The sequence below is a fragment of the Podarcis vaucheri genome, assembly GCF_965113315.1.
Source record: "Podarcis vaucheri genome assembly, chromosome: 4".
NCBI lineage: Eukaryota > Metazoa > Chordata > Lepidosauria > Squamata > Lacertidae > Podarcis > Podarcis vaucheri.
The window spans coordinates 27,155,028-27,171,887 of record NC_138762.1 but is presented as its reverse complement, the minus strand read 5'-3'; the positions used below and the strand labels follow the sequence as shown (position 1 = coordinate 27,171,887).

The following is a 16,860-nucleotide window of genomic DNA, read 5'->3' as shown; positions in this document are numbered from 1 at the left end:
CTGAACTAGACAGCATGTCTTTAAGCCCCATGGCTTTTCCCTGCTTCTATTTGAAGGGATATGTCAAGATGCTCCTTGATAGACTGAGCAACAGACATCCCAGCTGTTGCAACGGAATAAGGGGGCTGTGCATAAAAAGGGTTGCACATGTAGCTTCCGTGCCATGAAATCAAAATATTATAACCCATAATGCTGTCATCTCGTGGCAAGATACATATTTAGTAATCTTATGAACTGATCCTTCTGTCTGGGTTCCTTGCCAACACCCCCAGCAAGACCATTTTTTGGCATTTTCCGGTGAAGACAGAATTGTCTTTACATTTAAGCCTCCAGCTATCCTTCGCTCTGCTTGTTGGAGGAAGGCCTTCATAAAAAAGAAAGAAAACACAGCCAGGACGGAACAAGCCGTTTCCTCCACTGGGCCGTTTTTCTGTGGACATGTGTTGACTGGAGTAAGGAGCTAAAGGTTTCTAATTTAGTGGGTTGACAACATTGGGCTTACGAGGAAGGAAGGAAAAGACCTGTTGGAGCAAAAGCTGTGCTTTACAGATTACTAGCAAAATGGCTGCTGTTCTGATAGGCATGACGTACCTGGAGGGAGAGGGCTTTTATTTTGCAACGCCCACTGGTGGTGTGTCCCTGTCAATGGCAGTCAGGCCAGTCAGGTAGGTTTTGCTGCCACTAAAACGACAGTGTTTTATCTTCCCGCCTCACTCAGAAGTGAAAGGCAGTATTTAATATATATGGAAGAAAATTAAGGAGTGCACTTCAGGCCACTGTTAGGGTAACCAGTTTCTTGCCCCTCATGGCTCCCAGTCACCCCACCCAGTTACAATAAGCCTGGGTCCATCTGTATAGTTTCATTGAGGGTTTTGTTTCTTGGCTGGGCTAGACTCACAGCGTTCTTCAGCCTTAGGTCCCCAGATGTTGCTGGACTACAACTCCCATCATGCCCAGCCAGCATAGGCAATAGTCAAGGATGATGGGGGCTGTAGTCCAACTCCATCTGGGGTCCCAGGCTTGAAGAACCCAGTGCAAGAGGATAATGGAATGTCACCATGTCAGGAATTTTGGCTATTTCTAATATCTATACTGGTGGATGTTCTGCTACAATATCAGTATTGATCCCATATGAAAACACCAGTCGTCATGATAGGCAGGGCATGTCTCTATGAAAGGAAAGTGTATGTATTGCATGGGCTTCGGAGGCTGGAGCTGCAATGTATTTGTTCTAAACATAGGGACATGTCACAACCTTCTTGGGGCTGGTGCCAATATCATTCATCTCTGGGCCGCCACCAGGACTCCAGTAGGATTCCACTGCTTATGCCTCCTATGACCACCTTTTTTAAAAAAAAACAAAAACAAAAACCCAGCATCCACACTGGGTCCAGGCGACTGCCATATTTATTTTTGAGAATGCCACAGGAGAAGATGAGTTGACTTCTAAGGCAATGTGTGCTTATTTAAAAAACAAAAAATAAACATACCATGGCTGCCGTCACAAAACTTGGGTGATGATGTCATTGCCTGGGAATGCTCCAGTCCTGAGCCTCTTAGCTGGAAAGAGTTTGGCTCATTAGGCTAAAAGAGGTTTGCTGCTCTGATCAATGGATTTCATTTTAAGTTGACTGGAGTGCTGATAGTGAGAGACGGCTATATAACTTGATAGAGGGGCAAGATTCAGCTGTTACCTTTTAATTGGTCATAACAAGTGCCTCTTTTTGTATTCCATTTACATACATCAGTAGGATTTTTGCAAGGACTATTGTGGAAAAAGGAGATCAAGCTGTTTTGTAGTAAATACCGATTTGCCTCTTGTGCTGTTACAGACAGGAGATGGAGCAGTGTCTCCCTCTCTACAGAGTTTACAGCTCAAGATCTTATCTGATAAACGGACAGTTTACAACCCTTGTAGGCAATCACCAAGCTAGGTTTCTAAATAATGGTTCGGGACGTTTTATTGCTTTACTTACAAATATGATCATAACATACAAAATAAAAAAATTGTTCCCACCTTTTCCTGCTCTTATAATTTGTGCTTATCCAAATGCATTTCTTTATGAACCCATCCTTTGAAAGTTGAACTGTTACATCTAAGATGATGTGTATGTTTTATATTATAAGTCTGCACAAATGGTGACCTGCCAAATCAGATACAGCCCATTGAATCCAGCCCTGGATGTGTGAAGTGACTCATTGAAAAGTATTGCGTCCACAAACATATGAAATGCAGGTTGTGGTGCAAACAATAACTTCATCTTGCAATCATCAAGTGATAACGTGAATCAGCCTAGCAAATACCCTCTACTTCTATACTAATGCACGACTGGTGTTATAAGGGTGACCAAACTTTATTAAAACCAAAGCATGAGAACAGTGTCTAAATTGTATAATCTTTTTTAAAAAAATATATGAATGATGTTGGCAGCATGTGAGCAGAGATGGGGAACCTCTAGCCCACTAGACATTCCTGGACTACAACTCCCATCACCCCTGACCATTGACCATACTGGCTGGGGCTGATGGGAGTTGAAGTCCAAGAGTGTTTGGAGGGCACCAGGTTTGTCACTAGGTAAACACTACTAATACCATTTCAAGGCATTATTAAGATTGGGCAGTTTAGATAGTGGTCCTTTTGCCTACAGTTAGACACTTTCAGGACATGCTAATGTTATTTGGTCAATTAATAGTTGTGACTGAGCCTTGAAAAGTATGTCACAGAAATCTAATCATCAAGTATATTTATTTACAGAATAAAGTCTTGGCTTACTGATGGACAGTTGATCCCACATGTCCATGCAGTTTTCCCACATGAGATTTAAATAGACATCATTTGAAATTGGCTCCTCTTGTAAGTGGAAAAAACCCCTGGCTGTGGTGGCCCTTCCATTTCTTTTCTAAATTCTCTCCTGCATTAACAACATTCACGCCAGCCAGGGGGGGGAATTGAGGAAGCTTTCAAGTACATAATAGGGTGTCGTGAATGAAAATGTGGATATTCTTTTGCTGGTGCGACAGTAAGCTGAAACCTGACACAGATGAAAATTCTATAATTTGTGTAGTCCAGTGAAAATCCTTTCATGGCTTGCTTGTGACTTTCCCTTTGGAGAAAGGTGAGGGAGCAACAGCTAGAGATGAGCTCTGCTCTTTAGTGAGAACAATGGATTCTTTCTGAAAAATAAATGAATCCAGGCATTAAGGTTACCAGTTGCTCTGAAGATGCAGATGTTTGCACCTATTGTTATTGTGTGCAGTTAGTGAAAAATGGTGCACTCTTTCTGCACAGAAGCAGAAAATTCTGGCTGCAGACACCCTTTTCTCTCTCCCTCTGCAAGTGGCATGTTGTTAAGGGAGAAGAACCACCTTTAGGAGGCCGTGATTTAGGGAAGAAAAGGCCACGTAAACCAGAACATTTGATTGGCCATTCGTTATCAACGAGCCTCCTAAGGTTTTCTGTGCTGCTCAAAGGACAAAATGGAATCGGGCTCTGCTTCTATGGATATTCAATGAATTCCTTCTCTTTCTGTTGAATGGCCGACTCTTGATCAGTCCAGTGATGGCAGTAGCAGATCCCTGCTCTGTAACCCATCCGTTAATTGGGCACTGGGAATTATTTTCTGATCAAAGTCAAGAAGAGCATTCTGTTAAAGCAAACTGCTTTGTCGTCGCTACGTGGATGCTGTCCCAGGTACTGTCAAGCTGAAAAGTGCTAGCATGCTATGCTACTGCACTCTTTCTTTCCCCAATCTTCAGTGCTCACCCAACTGCACACACAGCCTTTGCCAACCTGGTGCCTCCAGGTGTGCTAGTTGGGGCTGATGAGAGTTGAGATCCAAACATAGGGAAGGCACCAGATTGGTGTAGGCTGGAATAGCGCCACTGAGAAGGTAGCATGCAACCCATGCTTTGCAGTCCAGCGTCCTCTGCTGGACTGCATCCTTGAAAAAGAACCTGGGGCGGTAGGGTCTTGAGCCAGCCCTACTGACTGTCTAACTCCGTGTGGGGAAATTGGAGTCTTTTACATCCAATGAAAGTTGATGTATTGGTGTCTTTGTTTTTGTGTCTTTCTCCTGCGATACAGGGCCAAGCATACCTACCATAAAACTTTGCTGGAGCAGGTTCAAGAGTTGGAAGCTAAGTCCAAAGAGCTGGGGAAATCTATGCTGCGTGATAGTAATGGAAAGAGGTGGGGGCAATTCCATCTTAACTGGAAGCATGCCAGATCAATATTTTCCCCCTTCCCCACCATCATTATTTTTTCTCTCCTCCGTGCATGGGAGATCCTCCAGACTCCTCAGCAATTTTATCCATTCATCTGCTTTATTTTAAAAGGAGGAAAGAAGAAAAAAAAAAAGCTTCCATCTTTCACTGCTCCATCCATCATAGTTTGGTGCTTGTGGCTAAGGCCCCATTTAGTGCTTCTCGCATGATGGCATGTAATGTTTTCGTTGGGTGCTGGGGCCGATCCAAAGATGTGCTTCAGGTGGCTTCTTTGTTAAATTGATGCCTTGCCTCGTCTTGTTGATTTATTGTACCGACTGACAAAAAAAAAAGCGTCAAGACCATATTTTTACAAAATTAGGGATAACAGAATCCAGTGGGTTACGTCAACTCAAAGCCTTTTGTTCCCAGGCCCCCTTGAAACGAGTTCAAGTTATGAAAGGGGTGTGTCGATCCACTGAGTTACTGGTGTAGCTCAGTAATAGAGCATTTTCTCTGCATGCAGAAGGTCCTTGGTTCCATCCCCAGAATCTCAAGATAGGACTGGAGATGTCCCCTTGTCTGAAACCCTGGCAAGCTGCTACCAGTTAGTGTACTTCTCTAGATGGACCAGTGGCCTCACTCCATATGAGGCAGCTTCCTACGTTCTTAATTTCCACTGGGCCTACAAAGGAGAATTTCTCATGTTATGCCAAAGATCAGTAATAGTATTGGGCGCTATAGTTCATGGTCAAAACTCTTGGTGAAAGTTACTAAGTCACGCCTAACCCCTTATCCACAGTGCCCAAAGAGATCCAAAGAGCTGCTTTTGGCAGGACTTGGTTGTTCCCAGTAGGATCTTTGACTTCCCCCCATTTAATCGTAGATTCCACCATGCCATATGCTTTTATTTAACCTGACTACTGAATCCGATTTACTATTCTTCTTTATTTATTTACATAACTTACTTACTGTCTGTTTGTCTTCCTTTTGAGACATGACTGCCACCTCTGCCCCCCAAAGCAGCTCACGTCAAAGAGATTCCTAATATACTGGGTTGGGGCATTTATGTTAGTATCTGATTGCTGTTTCGATTGGGGTTTTTATATGCCGTAAGGCGCTGCAATAACCATTGGCTGGTGGGGGTCGCACAAATATTTTAACTAAATAAATTCCGTAAAACGCTTTTCAGGCCTCGCTCAAAAGAGGCTTGTTGTGTAACGCAAGGAGCTGGGAGCTGCACAGAACTGCTGGACCAGACAAAAGGGGTCAACTGCTCCATCACAGTGATGAGCTAGATGCCTTTGGGAAGCGAGATGTGAGCTCAATAGTTCTCTCCCCACTTGTGATTCCTAGCAACTGATAGTCATGAAGTTTTTTGGATCCAGGGCAGTGTTCATGCATTATCAAAGGTAGTATTCTGCCCCCCGCCCCCCTCTTTGTTTCAAGCATTCACAATCCTGCTGGGCTTTGTTAACTGTCACAAACCCAGTGTTTAAGGGCTGCCGTGCAATTGTCTGGATAAAGCAAGCAGTGATTACCTCTGCTATGAATGGAATGCTTCGGCACAGCAAACAACATCCTGGTCTCACCTTGTGGCTTGTTACACTTTCAGCCTTAAGCTGTCCTCGCTTGTCCATTGTGTGGCTAGACCATATGGAACCCACCGCTATTATTAAACGCCCCATTGTACAGGAGTGTTATGTGCTCTGTGGGGACTTTTGTCCGGCCTGAAAGGCTTGGGAGAGAATTCTAGCGAGGCTTCTCCCCTCCCTCTCCCCCCCCCAATCCCACCCCACTTTCAGAAGGGTTCATTTAGCCCTTTTTAGAATGCAATTGTGCGTCGGCAAATCGAGGAGCTGAACAAGTTCAAAAAGGTTTTATAACTAACACTTGTGTTCTTCAAACAATATGGCACCGTGTGACCCGCCGAGGGACTTCATGATAATTAAATGGGATTTGACCAAACCGTCTAAACTACCAACCTGAGTGGAATGAGACTTCAAAGAAAGATTCCATTCTGGTACGAAAGGGCAGCCTTCTGAGGCTTTTATGCCCATTCTGACAGAAACTAATTGCCATATTGTAGCTGCTGCTGAGGCAAGTGGAGGAGTAAACGCATCACTTTTATTTCCTTAAATAGCCAGGCAGCAACCTTGGAACTCTTACTAATTAAACTGTAAGGTTTCGAGATCCTCTGGTTTGTATTTAGTCTATTTGTAGTGTCAGACTGCGTTCACACCACTGTGATTCCACTTTGAACTGCCATAGAATCATAGAGTTGGAAGGGACACCGAGGGCCGTCTAGTCCACCCCCTGCAATTCAGGAATCTCAGCTAAAGCATCCATGGCAGATGGCCCTCCAACCTCTGCTTAAAAAAACCTCCAAGGAAGGGGAGTCCACCACCTCCCAAGGAAGTCCATTCCACAGTTGAACAGCTCTTACTGCCAGAAGGTTATTCCTGATGTTTAGCCTGTTGTTTAGCTGTTTAGAGTTCTGGGAGCTGTAGTTTGTTCAGGGTGCTAAGAGTTTATGAGGGGGCTGTTTCTCTGACAGAAATGCAATTCTCAAGAGTGGTTTAACAGCCATCCCTTCTTAACAGGGAACTCTGGAAATTGTAGCTCTGCAATGGGGTCGTTTACGAACTCTCAGCACTTGTAACAAACTACAGTTCCCAGAATGCTTTGGGGCAAGCCATAGCTGTTTCTAATAGTATCTTAACATACAGTATGAATGTACCAATATTCATGGTGCAATATTATGCATGTCTACTCAGGATTGGAGGAAGTCCTACTGGACTCAGTAGGACTTACTTCCAGTTAAGCATGTATAGCATTGCAGCTTCAACTATGCCAGGACGTCTTATGACTTTGGGATTAGCTGGATAAACATTTTTGACATACAAGAAACTGTGTGGATTCCTCCCCATTTGACTCTCTCAACTCTGGTTGTACAATTTCTTATCTTTGATATGCTGGTATAATTTGTACAGCAAATGTCAGGTCATTTAGCTAGTCATCCATTCATTCTTCAGCATGGATCATATTCTGTTGCAAGACAACTTATTCTGTGTTTGCTCTGTACTGAACTTTTTCACTTTGATCCAGCCAAGGACCATACCGCTACCCAAAACAGGATTCCGTACCTGGAGATTCAATTCTGTGTGTGGAGACTCTAGTCCTCAATCCTGCTCCTGGTTCCATGCAGGATTTCTTTTTACAAAAGCTGAAATCTGCTAATCGGCTGTTCAAGGGGGTTGGTTCTTGTTCCCTGCTAATCTGAGGGATCTCAGCTATTTAAAGCTCTATTTAAAGTTATGCAGCTCCTACTGCTTCTTGGGTTCCCCCTTGTATCACAGCCTTTGTTTACAAAGTCATCATCTCTTGATCATTGTCACCTGGAAGGCTGTGTGCATGTGTTAAGTGTAACGCAGTGTGTGTGTGTGTGTTTCTTGTCTCTTGTGTGATCTGCTTTCCCCAGTCATGTTGAGTTACTGTTTTGGCATTCCCCAAATGCAACTGCCATGCTGTGATTCATTCCTCGATTGTATGTTTTCATAGCCATTTATTTCATTACGTTCTCTTTCCCAAATGCTTTCATCTGTACTCCTCCTCATTACAGGCTTCCCTCATTCTCAGAAGGCTTCCATGCAGGACAATACAAGGAATCACTGCCAGCTCCTTCGGTCCATTCCCTTTTCCCCAAAGGATCCCCCTCCTCTTTCCCCCCAACACACATTTGTTTTTTCTCCTTCCTAATTGCACCCAGGTTTTCTGGGTGGTCCATCTGCAAACTAGATAATAGTGGAGTTTCTCTGCCGGCCTTAAGTTGATGTGTCATGCTTATGATGAGGCCTCTTGTGTGCCTTCAGAGAATTGTTCTGTCTTTTATCGCCTTGTTTGAGTCCTGGCTCTTTCACACCTGCTTGGAAACATGTGCTTGTCTTTGGAGAAGGGAGGCCGTTGTGGGGGGGGGGGAGGACCTATACACTGGGAATTTCCTGATGGAGCAGTCTGTCTTATTTGGATACTAATTTTGGGGGGAGTGAAAATTGTGGTGTGTTATTTTAGTTCTTCTAACTCACATCTGCTGTAGGCCTGCACTGATAACTATGTGTTTTCTGTGTATCATTAAACCTAGGAAGGTGAGTGTGTAATCACCTTGTTTCTAGTGAGTTATGAATAGGATGGGTGTGCAAGCAGTTATGCTAAGGTTGCAGTAGCGTTTTCCCAGTTTCTTCTGCTGAAATGTTAGTGTTCCTTGGGAGGATTCTTGCAAGTATTCCCACTAGGGGTTAGCTTTGTTCAGGCAGTTCTGGAAGATAAGCAGACTGTCATCACAATCAGCTTCTCTGGTCCTATGTGCTAAGCTGCTTGGTCCTTTTCGTTGAGCTCCTTTTGCAGACTAGTACAGTGGTACCTCAGGTTACAGACGCTTCAGGTTACAGACTCTGCTAACCCAGAAATAGTACCTCAGGTTAAGAACTTTGCTTCAGGATGAGAACAGAAATCGCGCAGCGGCAGTGCAGCGGCAGCAGGAGGCCCCATTAGCTAAAGTGGTGTCTCAGGTTAAGAACAGTTTCAGGTTAAGAACGGACCTCCGGAACGAATTAAGTATGTAACCAGAGGTACCACTGTATCACAAAATAGGTAAGAGAACTTCTTTTTTTTACAACATTTTTGAGTATAATAAAACCTTAACGTGGTTTACCAAAGCAAAATGAAACTATTAAAATTTTCAAAATTAAAAAAAAGCAGGTGTTTACAAAGATTTGTAAAACTCGGTTGCATTTATAGTGCCCCAACCACACCTAAATAACTAAGATTTGAAATCCCTCTGTGAAAAGCAACACTACATAAAAAAAAAGAAGCAAGTCCCAAAATCTATAAATGCCGGCTTTACCAATACACCCTTAAGTTGGGTTCTTTCTTCCTCATAGCTTATGTGCTGATGTCCTCAACCTCTACCAGAACATATGCTGATGTGACTTGAAAACACATCCAACCACACCCATGTCCACAACAATGTGCAAATGTGTTTTGAAATTCAACAGGGAGGAAAGAACCTAGCTCCGATTTAAGCCAGTAATATGTGCACCACCTGCTCCTGCTGCTCTCCACATGTACTGCCTTTATGGGGCATAATGTAAAGCAGGGGTGGGCAACCTAAGGCCCAGGCGCCAGATCACCTTCTCAATCCGGCCCGCAGATGGTCTGGGAATCAGCGTATTTTTAAATGAGTAGAATGTGCCCTTTTATTTAAAATGCACCTCTGGGTTATTTGTGGGCCTGTCTGGTGTTTTTACATGAGTAGAATGTGTTTTTTTATTTAAAATGCATCTCTGGGTTATTTGTGGGGCATAGGAATTCGTTCATTTCCCCCCAAAAAATATAGTCTGCCCCACCATATGGTCTGAGGGATGGTGGACCGGCCCATGGCTGGAAAAGGTTGCTGACCCCTGATCTAAAGGTATAGAATGGCTTTGCTGAAGTGAAGCAGAGCTGTGTCTGGTCAGTGCCTGGGTGAGAGACTGTCTTGGAACCTCATGGGTGCTACTTTCAGTTCCATGATGGAAGAAAGGTGGGCAATAAATGTTCTATCGCAGGGGATTGGAACAAATGACCCTATGCATCCCTTCCAACTCTAATATTTCATGATTCTGTGATGTAAATCCATCAGCGCTGGGACCGAGGGTCTCCTGGCTCTCATAACAGCCACACCTAGCCCCTTGCACATGCATTTTCTGTGAGGAGTAGCCCCACGCAGACAGAAATAAGCCTCAAAAGTGTCAAGTTGCTCCAAGTTTTCGTTTGCCTCCTGTAACTGAAAATCTTTCAGTTCGCCACCACAAGGCTCTGGCATTTTTAGCTGGCTCTTTGATTTTAATCAGGCACAACAAACCTGATCTTCCTTCATTCTTAGGTTTAAAAACCAGAGATCCCCACAGTCTCCACACTGTCTCTGCCCAACAAGGAGCGATGATGTTGTGGCGGGGATTCTTTTCCATCTAAGTGCTTCTGGTTGCACCTTGTTGCTTTGGTAAAAGGAGCTGCGTGACCAGCTCTTTATTTAACTTCTCTTCAGTGTGTGGGGGTTTGTTGTTGTTGTTGTTGTTGTTGGGGGGTTTACTCAGGGCATGAATACAGATGCCTATCTGGTCCCTGAAATAGTAGTGCAAGATACACCCCCTCCCTCAACACATATATACTCCAGCAATGGAGCCTTGCTGACATGAGGGCTTAGAAAGACCCTCTCTTTTGAGAAGACCCCAGGGACACAAAATGAAAGCGCCTGAGATACATCTGATTCACACCACTGCCAGGATGCCCTGATCAAGTCTAGTGGAGGGTATTTCATTACAGTGGAAAGGGCAGTGCCCCACTAACCTCAGTCTGCCCCTCAATCAAAATAATAATAATAATAATAATAATAATAATAATAATAATAATAATACAGATACAGACTGGGAAAGAGCTCTGCTTTAAAAGAGGAAGGTCTTCTTACCAAAGCCCCATCCAGACTATACATTTAAAGCACTATTATACTACTTTAAACTGCCATGGCTCCCCCCCCCCAAGAATCCTGGGAATTACAGTGTTATGGGTGTTGTTAAGAGACTTCTATTCCTCTCAGAGAGCTACAGTTCCCAGAGTTTTCTTGGAAGAGGAATAAATTTCCATCCTGATTTATTGCTGAGACCCCCTGCAAAGACTTACACAGACATGGCAGCATTACTGCTTCCTCTTCACAATTCTATGCAGAGCAAATCTACAATTCTATGCAGAGTTTCCTGGAAATATGCTCTTTGGAACTCATCCTGACGGCATAGGTTGAGCCTGTAAAAAATGTTGAGCTTTGGCAAAATATCCCCAGCCAGAACCCTTGTGGCTTTTAATAAGAAGTGCAAACAATTCTGCAAAACAATGTGTTTCCGTTTAAACTGCCGGCGTGAAGTAGGAACACCATCAAATAAAAGGAAAGAAGTATCCAGCTAGATTATTTCCCTCCTACTCTGGCCTCCTCAGTGCTAAACAGATAGAAACAGAGTAGAAAGTCTCAGTATTACTTAATTCACGTGCCAGAGCAAAGAGGATCCCTCAATAATCCTCGTGTTCCAAAAAATAAAAATCCCAGAACTGTGCCCCCTGCCATGTTCTCTCTCGTCTACACCACTAATGGTCCTCATAACCTGAGGGAAAGCTGGTAAAATACCAGGGGTGCTGCTGTTGGTTGGACTCACAACTCCCATGAGCCAACAAAGCCAACAGTTGGAGGTGATGGGACCTATAATTTAACAGCTGCTGGATGGCACAGTTTCCCTCACCCTGATTTAAGTTCAGAGAATTCGGTCATAGAATCGTAGAGTTGGAAGGAACCCCAAGATCCTTCTAGTCCAACCCGTCGCAATGCAGCGATCACAACTAAAGCATCCCCGGTCCTCTTTTGAGTTTCTGAATCAGATATCCCACTTAAAAGCTAACCATTGGAATAGATTTACCAGAGCAGCAATTTGTTAATATACCTAAAAAGCCAGCGTAGCAAAATGAACAGAGTGCTTAATTTGAACCGAATAGACATGGGTTCAAATCCACACACAACATGCTCAGGGTAACTGACAGTTGTGAGGATAAAGTGGGATGGGAATCCCTTGATTCTTTGAAAGAACAGAATACACATGCAAACAAACAAAGGCTAGTCGAAAGCCTTTCGCTCCCCATCTATAGCAATTATAAGACCTATACTTTCTCGCCAGATAATTGATAGTCTATCAGTGTCAGTGATGACACCAGCAGTGCAGCTAAAATAATAATTAGGATCATTGCTAGTTATTATTTTAGGGTTGTAGCTTAGTAGAAGAGCAATCTTTTGCATGCAAAAGATCCCAGGTCCATTACTCACAGGTAGACCTAGGGTAGTCCTCTGGATACTCTTTGCCTGACACTGTACAGAGAGCTAGGTGGGCCGATAAATGCTCTGACTCGATATCAGGTTGATTGAAAATGGAAAAGAGTTCAAGTTCTGGTAACATAAAGCTGATTTTAGGCACCTTGGGCAGGACTCACATACACCAGCCTTTGCTAACCTTGTGCCCTCCAGATGTTTTCAGCTCAATGGGAGCTGTAGTCCCAACACATCTGGAAAGCACCAGATTGGTGGAGGTTGCCATGCACACTTACCTGGAAGTAAGTCCTGTTGAACTCGACAGATATTCCTTCTGAGTTGACATTGTACTGGATTGCACTGTTGGCTAGAGAAAAGTCCTTCTCAGAAACAAAGCGACCACATCTAACCGTATCCCCAGTAATCCTGTCAGTGTTTTGTTAGACCATTTAAATTAAGCCCATCAGCAAAATCCATGTCAAACTAGTCTGGAACCTCTTAAAGGCAAATAAAATATCAGTAGCAAGTAAATGGTGTCGCTGTTAAATTCTTTCTCTCAACAGCACGACTGAACCAAAGCTGGAAAATAGCTGAAACGGCAAATTTGACAGAGTCTGTGAAAAATGGGAGAAAAGGCAAACAAACCACAAGACATTTTGAAAGGCCTTCATTTATTAATTACTGGAGATTGAAACGGAGATGAACACATATATATTTATTTGATATACGGTACTTATGCCATGCCTTAAAAGAGACCATTTCAAGGCGGCTTTCCAAATCAAGTTATACAATGAAAATACAATAAACAAAAAAATAGATTAAAAAGTCCAAATCAGTCATCTAAATAAGCAAATGACCCTGAAATACTAGAAGCGATGGCAGCTAAAAAATAAAATGTCATTAGAAGTGACATTGATTTTTTCTTGTTTGGTTTTAAACCAATATCCTGAAGTTTAAAAAGCATGGTAAAATAAACATGTTGTCATCTTGCATGTTAAAAACTCCAAAGGGTAGGCACCAGGTGGATGTACCTGGGTAGGGAGTTCCAAAATTGGGGTGGCACAGTAGAGAAGTTGTGATCCTTGGCTCTCCACTTATAGTTTGATTTCCGTAGGTGTGGTGCCCAAAGAGGACCTTAAAGCAAGGGTTTTTTCCTCCCTTTATAAATTGTTATTCTGTGGCTCATGCATTTCAGTGAGTTAGCTCAGAATGTTTGTGGCTTGTTAGGATTAGGTATACTTAGTTAGCACTTTTAAACCTAGAATGACTGTGAGCTTCCTGTAAAATTATACATGTATGAAAAAAGGCATACATTGTGAGTTGTGTTCAGCATAGCACTAAATTAGTCTCCCATCCGCTTACAAAATGGGACTCCTCCCATCTCCCCCTTGCAGTCCCTAAATCTGTTCTGGGGACTCCTCCAACCCTCCAGTGCAGTTGTGGGAGGCAGGAGAGATGGAGGAAAGTCCCATTGCATAAGTGGAAATCCTTGTGTTGATAGAGACATGTTAGTTGGGTACTGCCCTGTCCATTTATACCTCGGAAGCACAGTCCAGGTATGGAGAGCAAAAGCATGAACAGCCAGGAATTTACCATTGTCTGCCTACCTTTTAAAAATAAAAGCAAATGTAGCATATAAAAGCAGTAACATTTCAGAGGCATATACACTTTTAGAATTTGGGTTCAGTTCTTAAACAGGGTATCTTATTTAGCTGGTCAAATCATGAAACTCCCTCTGTTAAAGAGAAAGAAAGAAAGAAAGAAAGAAAGAAAGAAAGAAAGAAAGAAAGAAAGAAAGAAAGAAGGAAAGAAGCAGACATGGTAACATTCCATGTTACCTACTGAAATCATACTGGTGCATGCATTCCGTTTGGACTTGCCAGAAAATAACAGCCTAAATCGGAAGGGTTTCAAGTAGTAGTAGTAGTAATAATAATAATAATAATAATAATAATAATAATAATAATAATAAATAATTTTATTATTTATACCCCTCTAGTAGCAATAGGCAACCTGGGGTCCCGAGATCTTGTTGGACTCCAACTCCCATCAGCCCCCAACAACATGGCCCATGACCAGGTAGGATGAGAGTTGTAGTCCAGCAACATCTGGAGAGCCACGGGTTATCCATTCCTGCCATATAGAAATTTTAAGGGGATAGTCAACCGACTTTGAACGTCAAGGACCAGGCACACGGTTCCAACACTTCTGATGGTTGCAGATAAGATCACAAGAAGCTTCAGTTTGGGCAGATGTTCTCAGTCCGGCCTGAAGAGATCCCATAGTGCCCTGTGAGATGCTACTCCTTTCCCTAAACATCTATTGGAACTTTGTTCTCCAGTGATGATATGGGTACCGACTTAATGAGGTTTTAAACTGAACAGAAGAAGTTCATTACTTAGTTTCGTTCTGAGAGCTGTCACTTTACTGAAATATCTATATAAATTAAAATCCAACCCATAACCACATATGCTGGCAAATGGAAACCTTTTTTTTTTTTTTTTTTACTATTATTATTAATTATATTTTTGGAAAAGAACCAGAGGGGAAGTGTAAGGCTAGAGACAACGCTAAAGTAGGCCATGTGTCAGCCTGTATTTCACAGTGGAAATGTGCTTATTTCACAGAACAATTTGCATATTTAAGGGGGGAAATTGCTTATTTCATGGCATGGCATTAATAAATGCAGAAAAGCCTGATAGCATATATATATCTGAGCCAGGCACTTGAGTGCATTTCCCTGTCCACTCCAACACTTCCTTGTTCACCTAGTTTTTCTTTTGTTTAATTACTCGAGCGGATGTCAGCAGGTGAGCTCCATCCCTTTACCAGCAAGTTCACAGGCTGCTGCTTGCTAATGACCTCCTCTCTTCTCAACTCATTTCCTTGGAAGTAAGCCCAACATAAAACGCATGAAATGTGCATAAGAAATCTTGCACGTTTCAGTGGGGTTTGCATAGGAGAAATCCCCAGTAGATGGGAGTGACTTCTGTTTGTTTGTTTTTTAAAAAATATCCCCCTCCCGTCACCAGGATCCTGTCGCTTTGCTCACAACATGTCAGAGCACAGCTTCTAACTTGCTCTTTTGTTAGGGGCCAGAGCTGGGGGAGGGACAACCTGAATTTTTTAAACCCCGGCAGAGGCGCCCAGTTTCTCAGGATGTGCCTGTTCTATCACCAAGACACCTGCATCCACTTTAACCTTCCCTTCTGTCTGTGTCTCGCTTTTGCCACCAGCCAATTAGTGAACTCTGGAGGACATTCTGGGTCAAGCTGCAGCAAGTGCCTCGAATCCTCATTAACACTAATTAGCGCTCAGTAGGTTAATTGGTGGTGAAGCTCATCTTTTTTTAATTACTCCAACGAATAAGCCAGTGGGACCCTGTGGTCAGCTTTGAATTATTCTGTTTGTTTTGATGCTTGTCAACTGAATGTGTAAAGACAGATGTTCTTTGCCCAGGCTTAGGGACTCCTTTCCTTTGCGGGAGGGGCTGAAAAGACAAAGGATCCTTTTTACCGTTGTTAATTGGGGCTTAGCTGATGCCCTAGAACAATTATTCCCAACCCACCCCCTTTTCCCAGGTGGAAAAGAATGCATCATTTGGGGGGCAGCGAACAGGACATACGCATCACTAGCAGAATTGATAACTTTAACATTTCCCACACTCGCTAGGAGCCCCATCACATTTCGCAAGCATTTGTAACAGTGACGGTGAGATTTAAATTCTAAACAATGAACTGCAGAACCTGAAAATCATAGGCTTAGTTCGCACATCACACAAAGCCAAATCATGGCTTAGTGCAAGCACATGAACTCCCAAAACAGAAACTGAAGCTGCTGCATTGCTGTGAGCTGCAATAGTTTAGCTTAGTATGCCATCCAAACCTGTGATCGTGGTTTATCTCCTCCAGATGAACCACAAGGTGCAAATGAAGAACAGACCGTGGGTGCAGCTGGTTTTTGGTCTGGAGCAAGACAAACCATGTACATGGGCTCGAACGACACAAGTTAAGCCATGTACAGTGGTACCTCGGGTTACATACGCTTCAGGTTACAGACTCCGCTAACCCAGAAATAGTGCTTCAGGTTAAGAACTTTGCTTCAGGATGAGAACAGAAATCTTGCAGCGGCAGCAGGAGGCCCCATTAGCTAAAGTGGTGCTTCAGGTTAAGAACAGTTTCAGGTTAAGTACGGACCTCCGGAACGAATTAAGTACTTAACCTGAGGTACCACTGTATTAGCTCCCAGAAGCCTCAGGACCAGAGAAGGAGCCAAGAGGCCATGATCTCTCCATGCTTGTTCTGAGCCATGATTTGGCTTCACATTTACATGCAAACGGGATCAGTAACTTATAGATACTGGCCCAAGACAAAGGACCAAATCCAGATAAGCTTGGAACTAATAGAGCTGCTCCCCAGCAAAGAGAACTCCAAAGGGCTCTGACTGATGTTTCATTCTTCCCTGCTGTCTTGCAGCATCTGTCCTGTTGCCCAGTTCAAGATTTGTAACAACAACAAAAACCCCATGAGGATATCTGTAGTTCTATGTGGCAATTCCATTTCTTCTATAGGGAACGGTTCTTGGAGAAGACCCTTGAAGGTTTGTGCCAGAGGGAAAGGTAGTTTGAAAGAAAGATCACTGTCACTTTCTTCTCTGGTCCAATATGTTACTCTTGGTATTCTGAAAACCTAGTTTGACTAGAGGTGAGAGTAGAACAAAAGAATTGTGCACATACAATGTAGGGGTAGCCAACGTAGTGGGCTCCACATGGTGTT

The 16,860-nt window shown here is 43.2% G+C and overlaps 2 protein-coding genes across 10 annotated transcripts in view; one reads left to right on the top strand and one right to left on the bottom strand.

The window, feature by feature from the left end:
• SHISA2 (shisa family member 2) overlaps positions 1–16,860 on the bottom strand; it is a 455,435-nt gene that overhangs the window by 398,395 nt on the left and 40,180 nt on the right. The gene's annotated exons all lie outside the window — the stretch shown is intronic.
• ATP8A2 (ATPase phospholipid transporting 8A2) overlaps positions 1–16,860 on the top strand; it is a 325,713-nt gene that overhangs the window by 301,753 nt on the left and 7,100 nt on the right. For 7 of the 9 annotated variants that reach the window (XM_082220253.1, XM_082220252.1, XM_082220251.1 and 4 more), the window contains one exon: positions 4,085–4,189. The exons of the other annotated variants lie outside the window; for them this stretch is intronic. In XM_082220253.1, the coding sequence (XP_082076379.1) occupies positions 4,085–4,189 (105 nt within the window). The remainder of the gene's footprint in view (positions 1–4,084; positions 4,190–16,860) is intronic. 9 annotated transcript variants of the gene reach the window in all.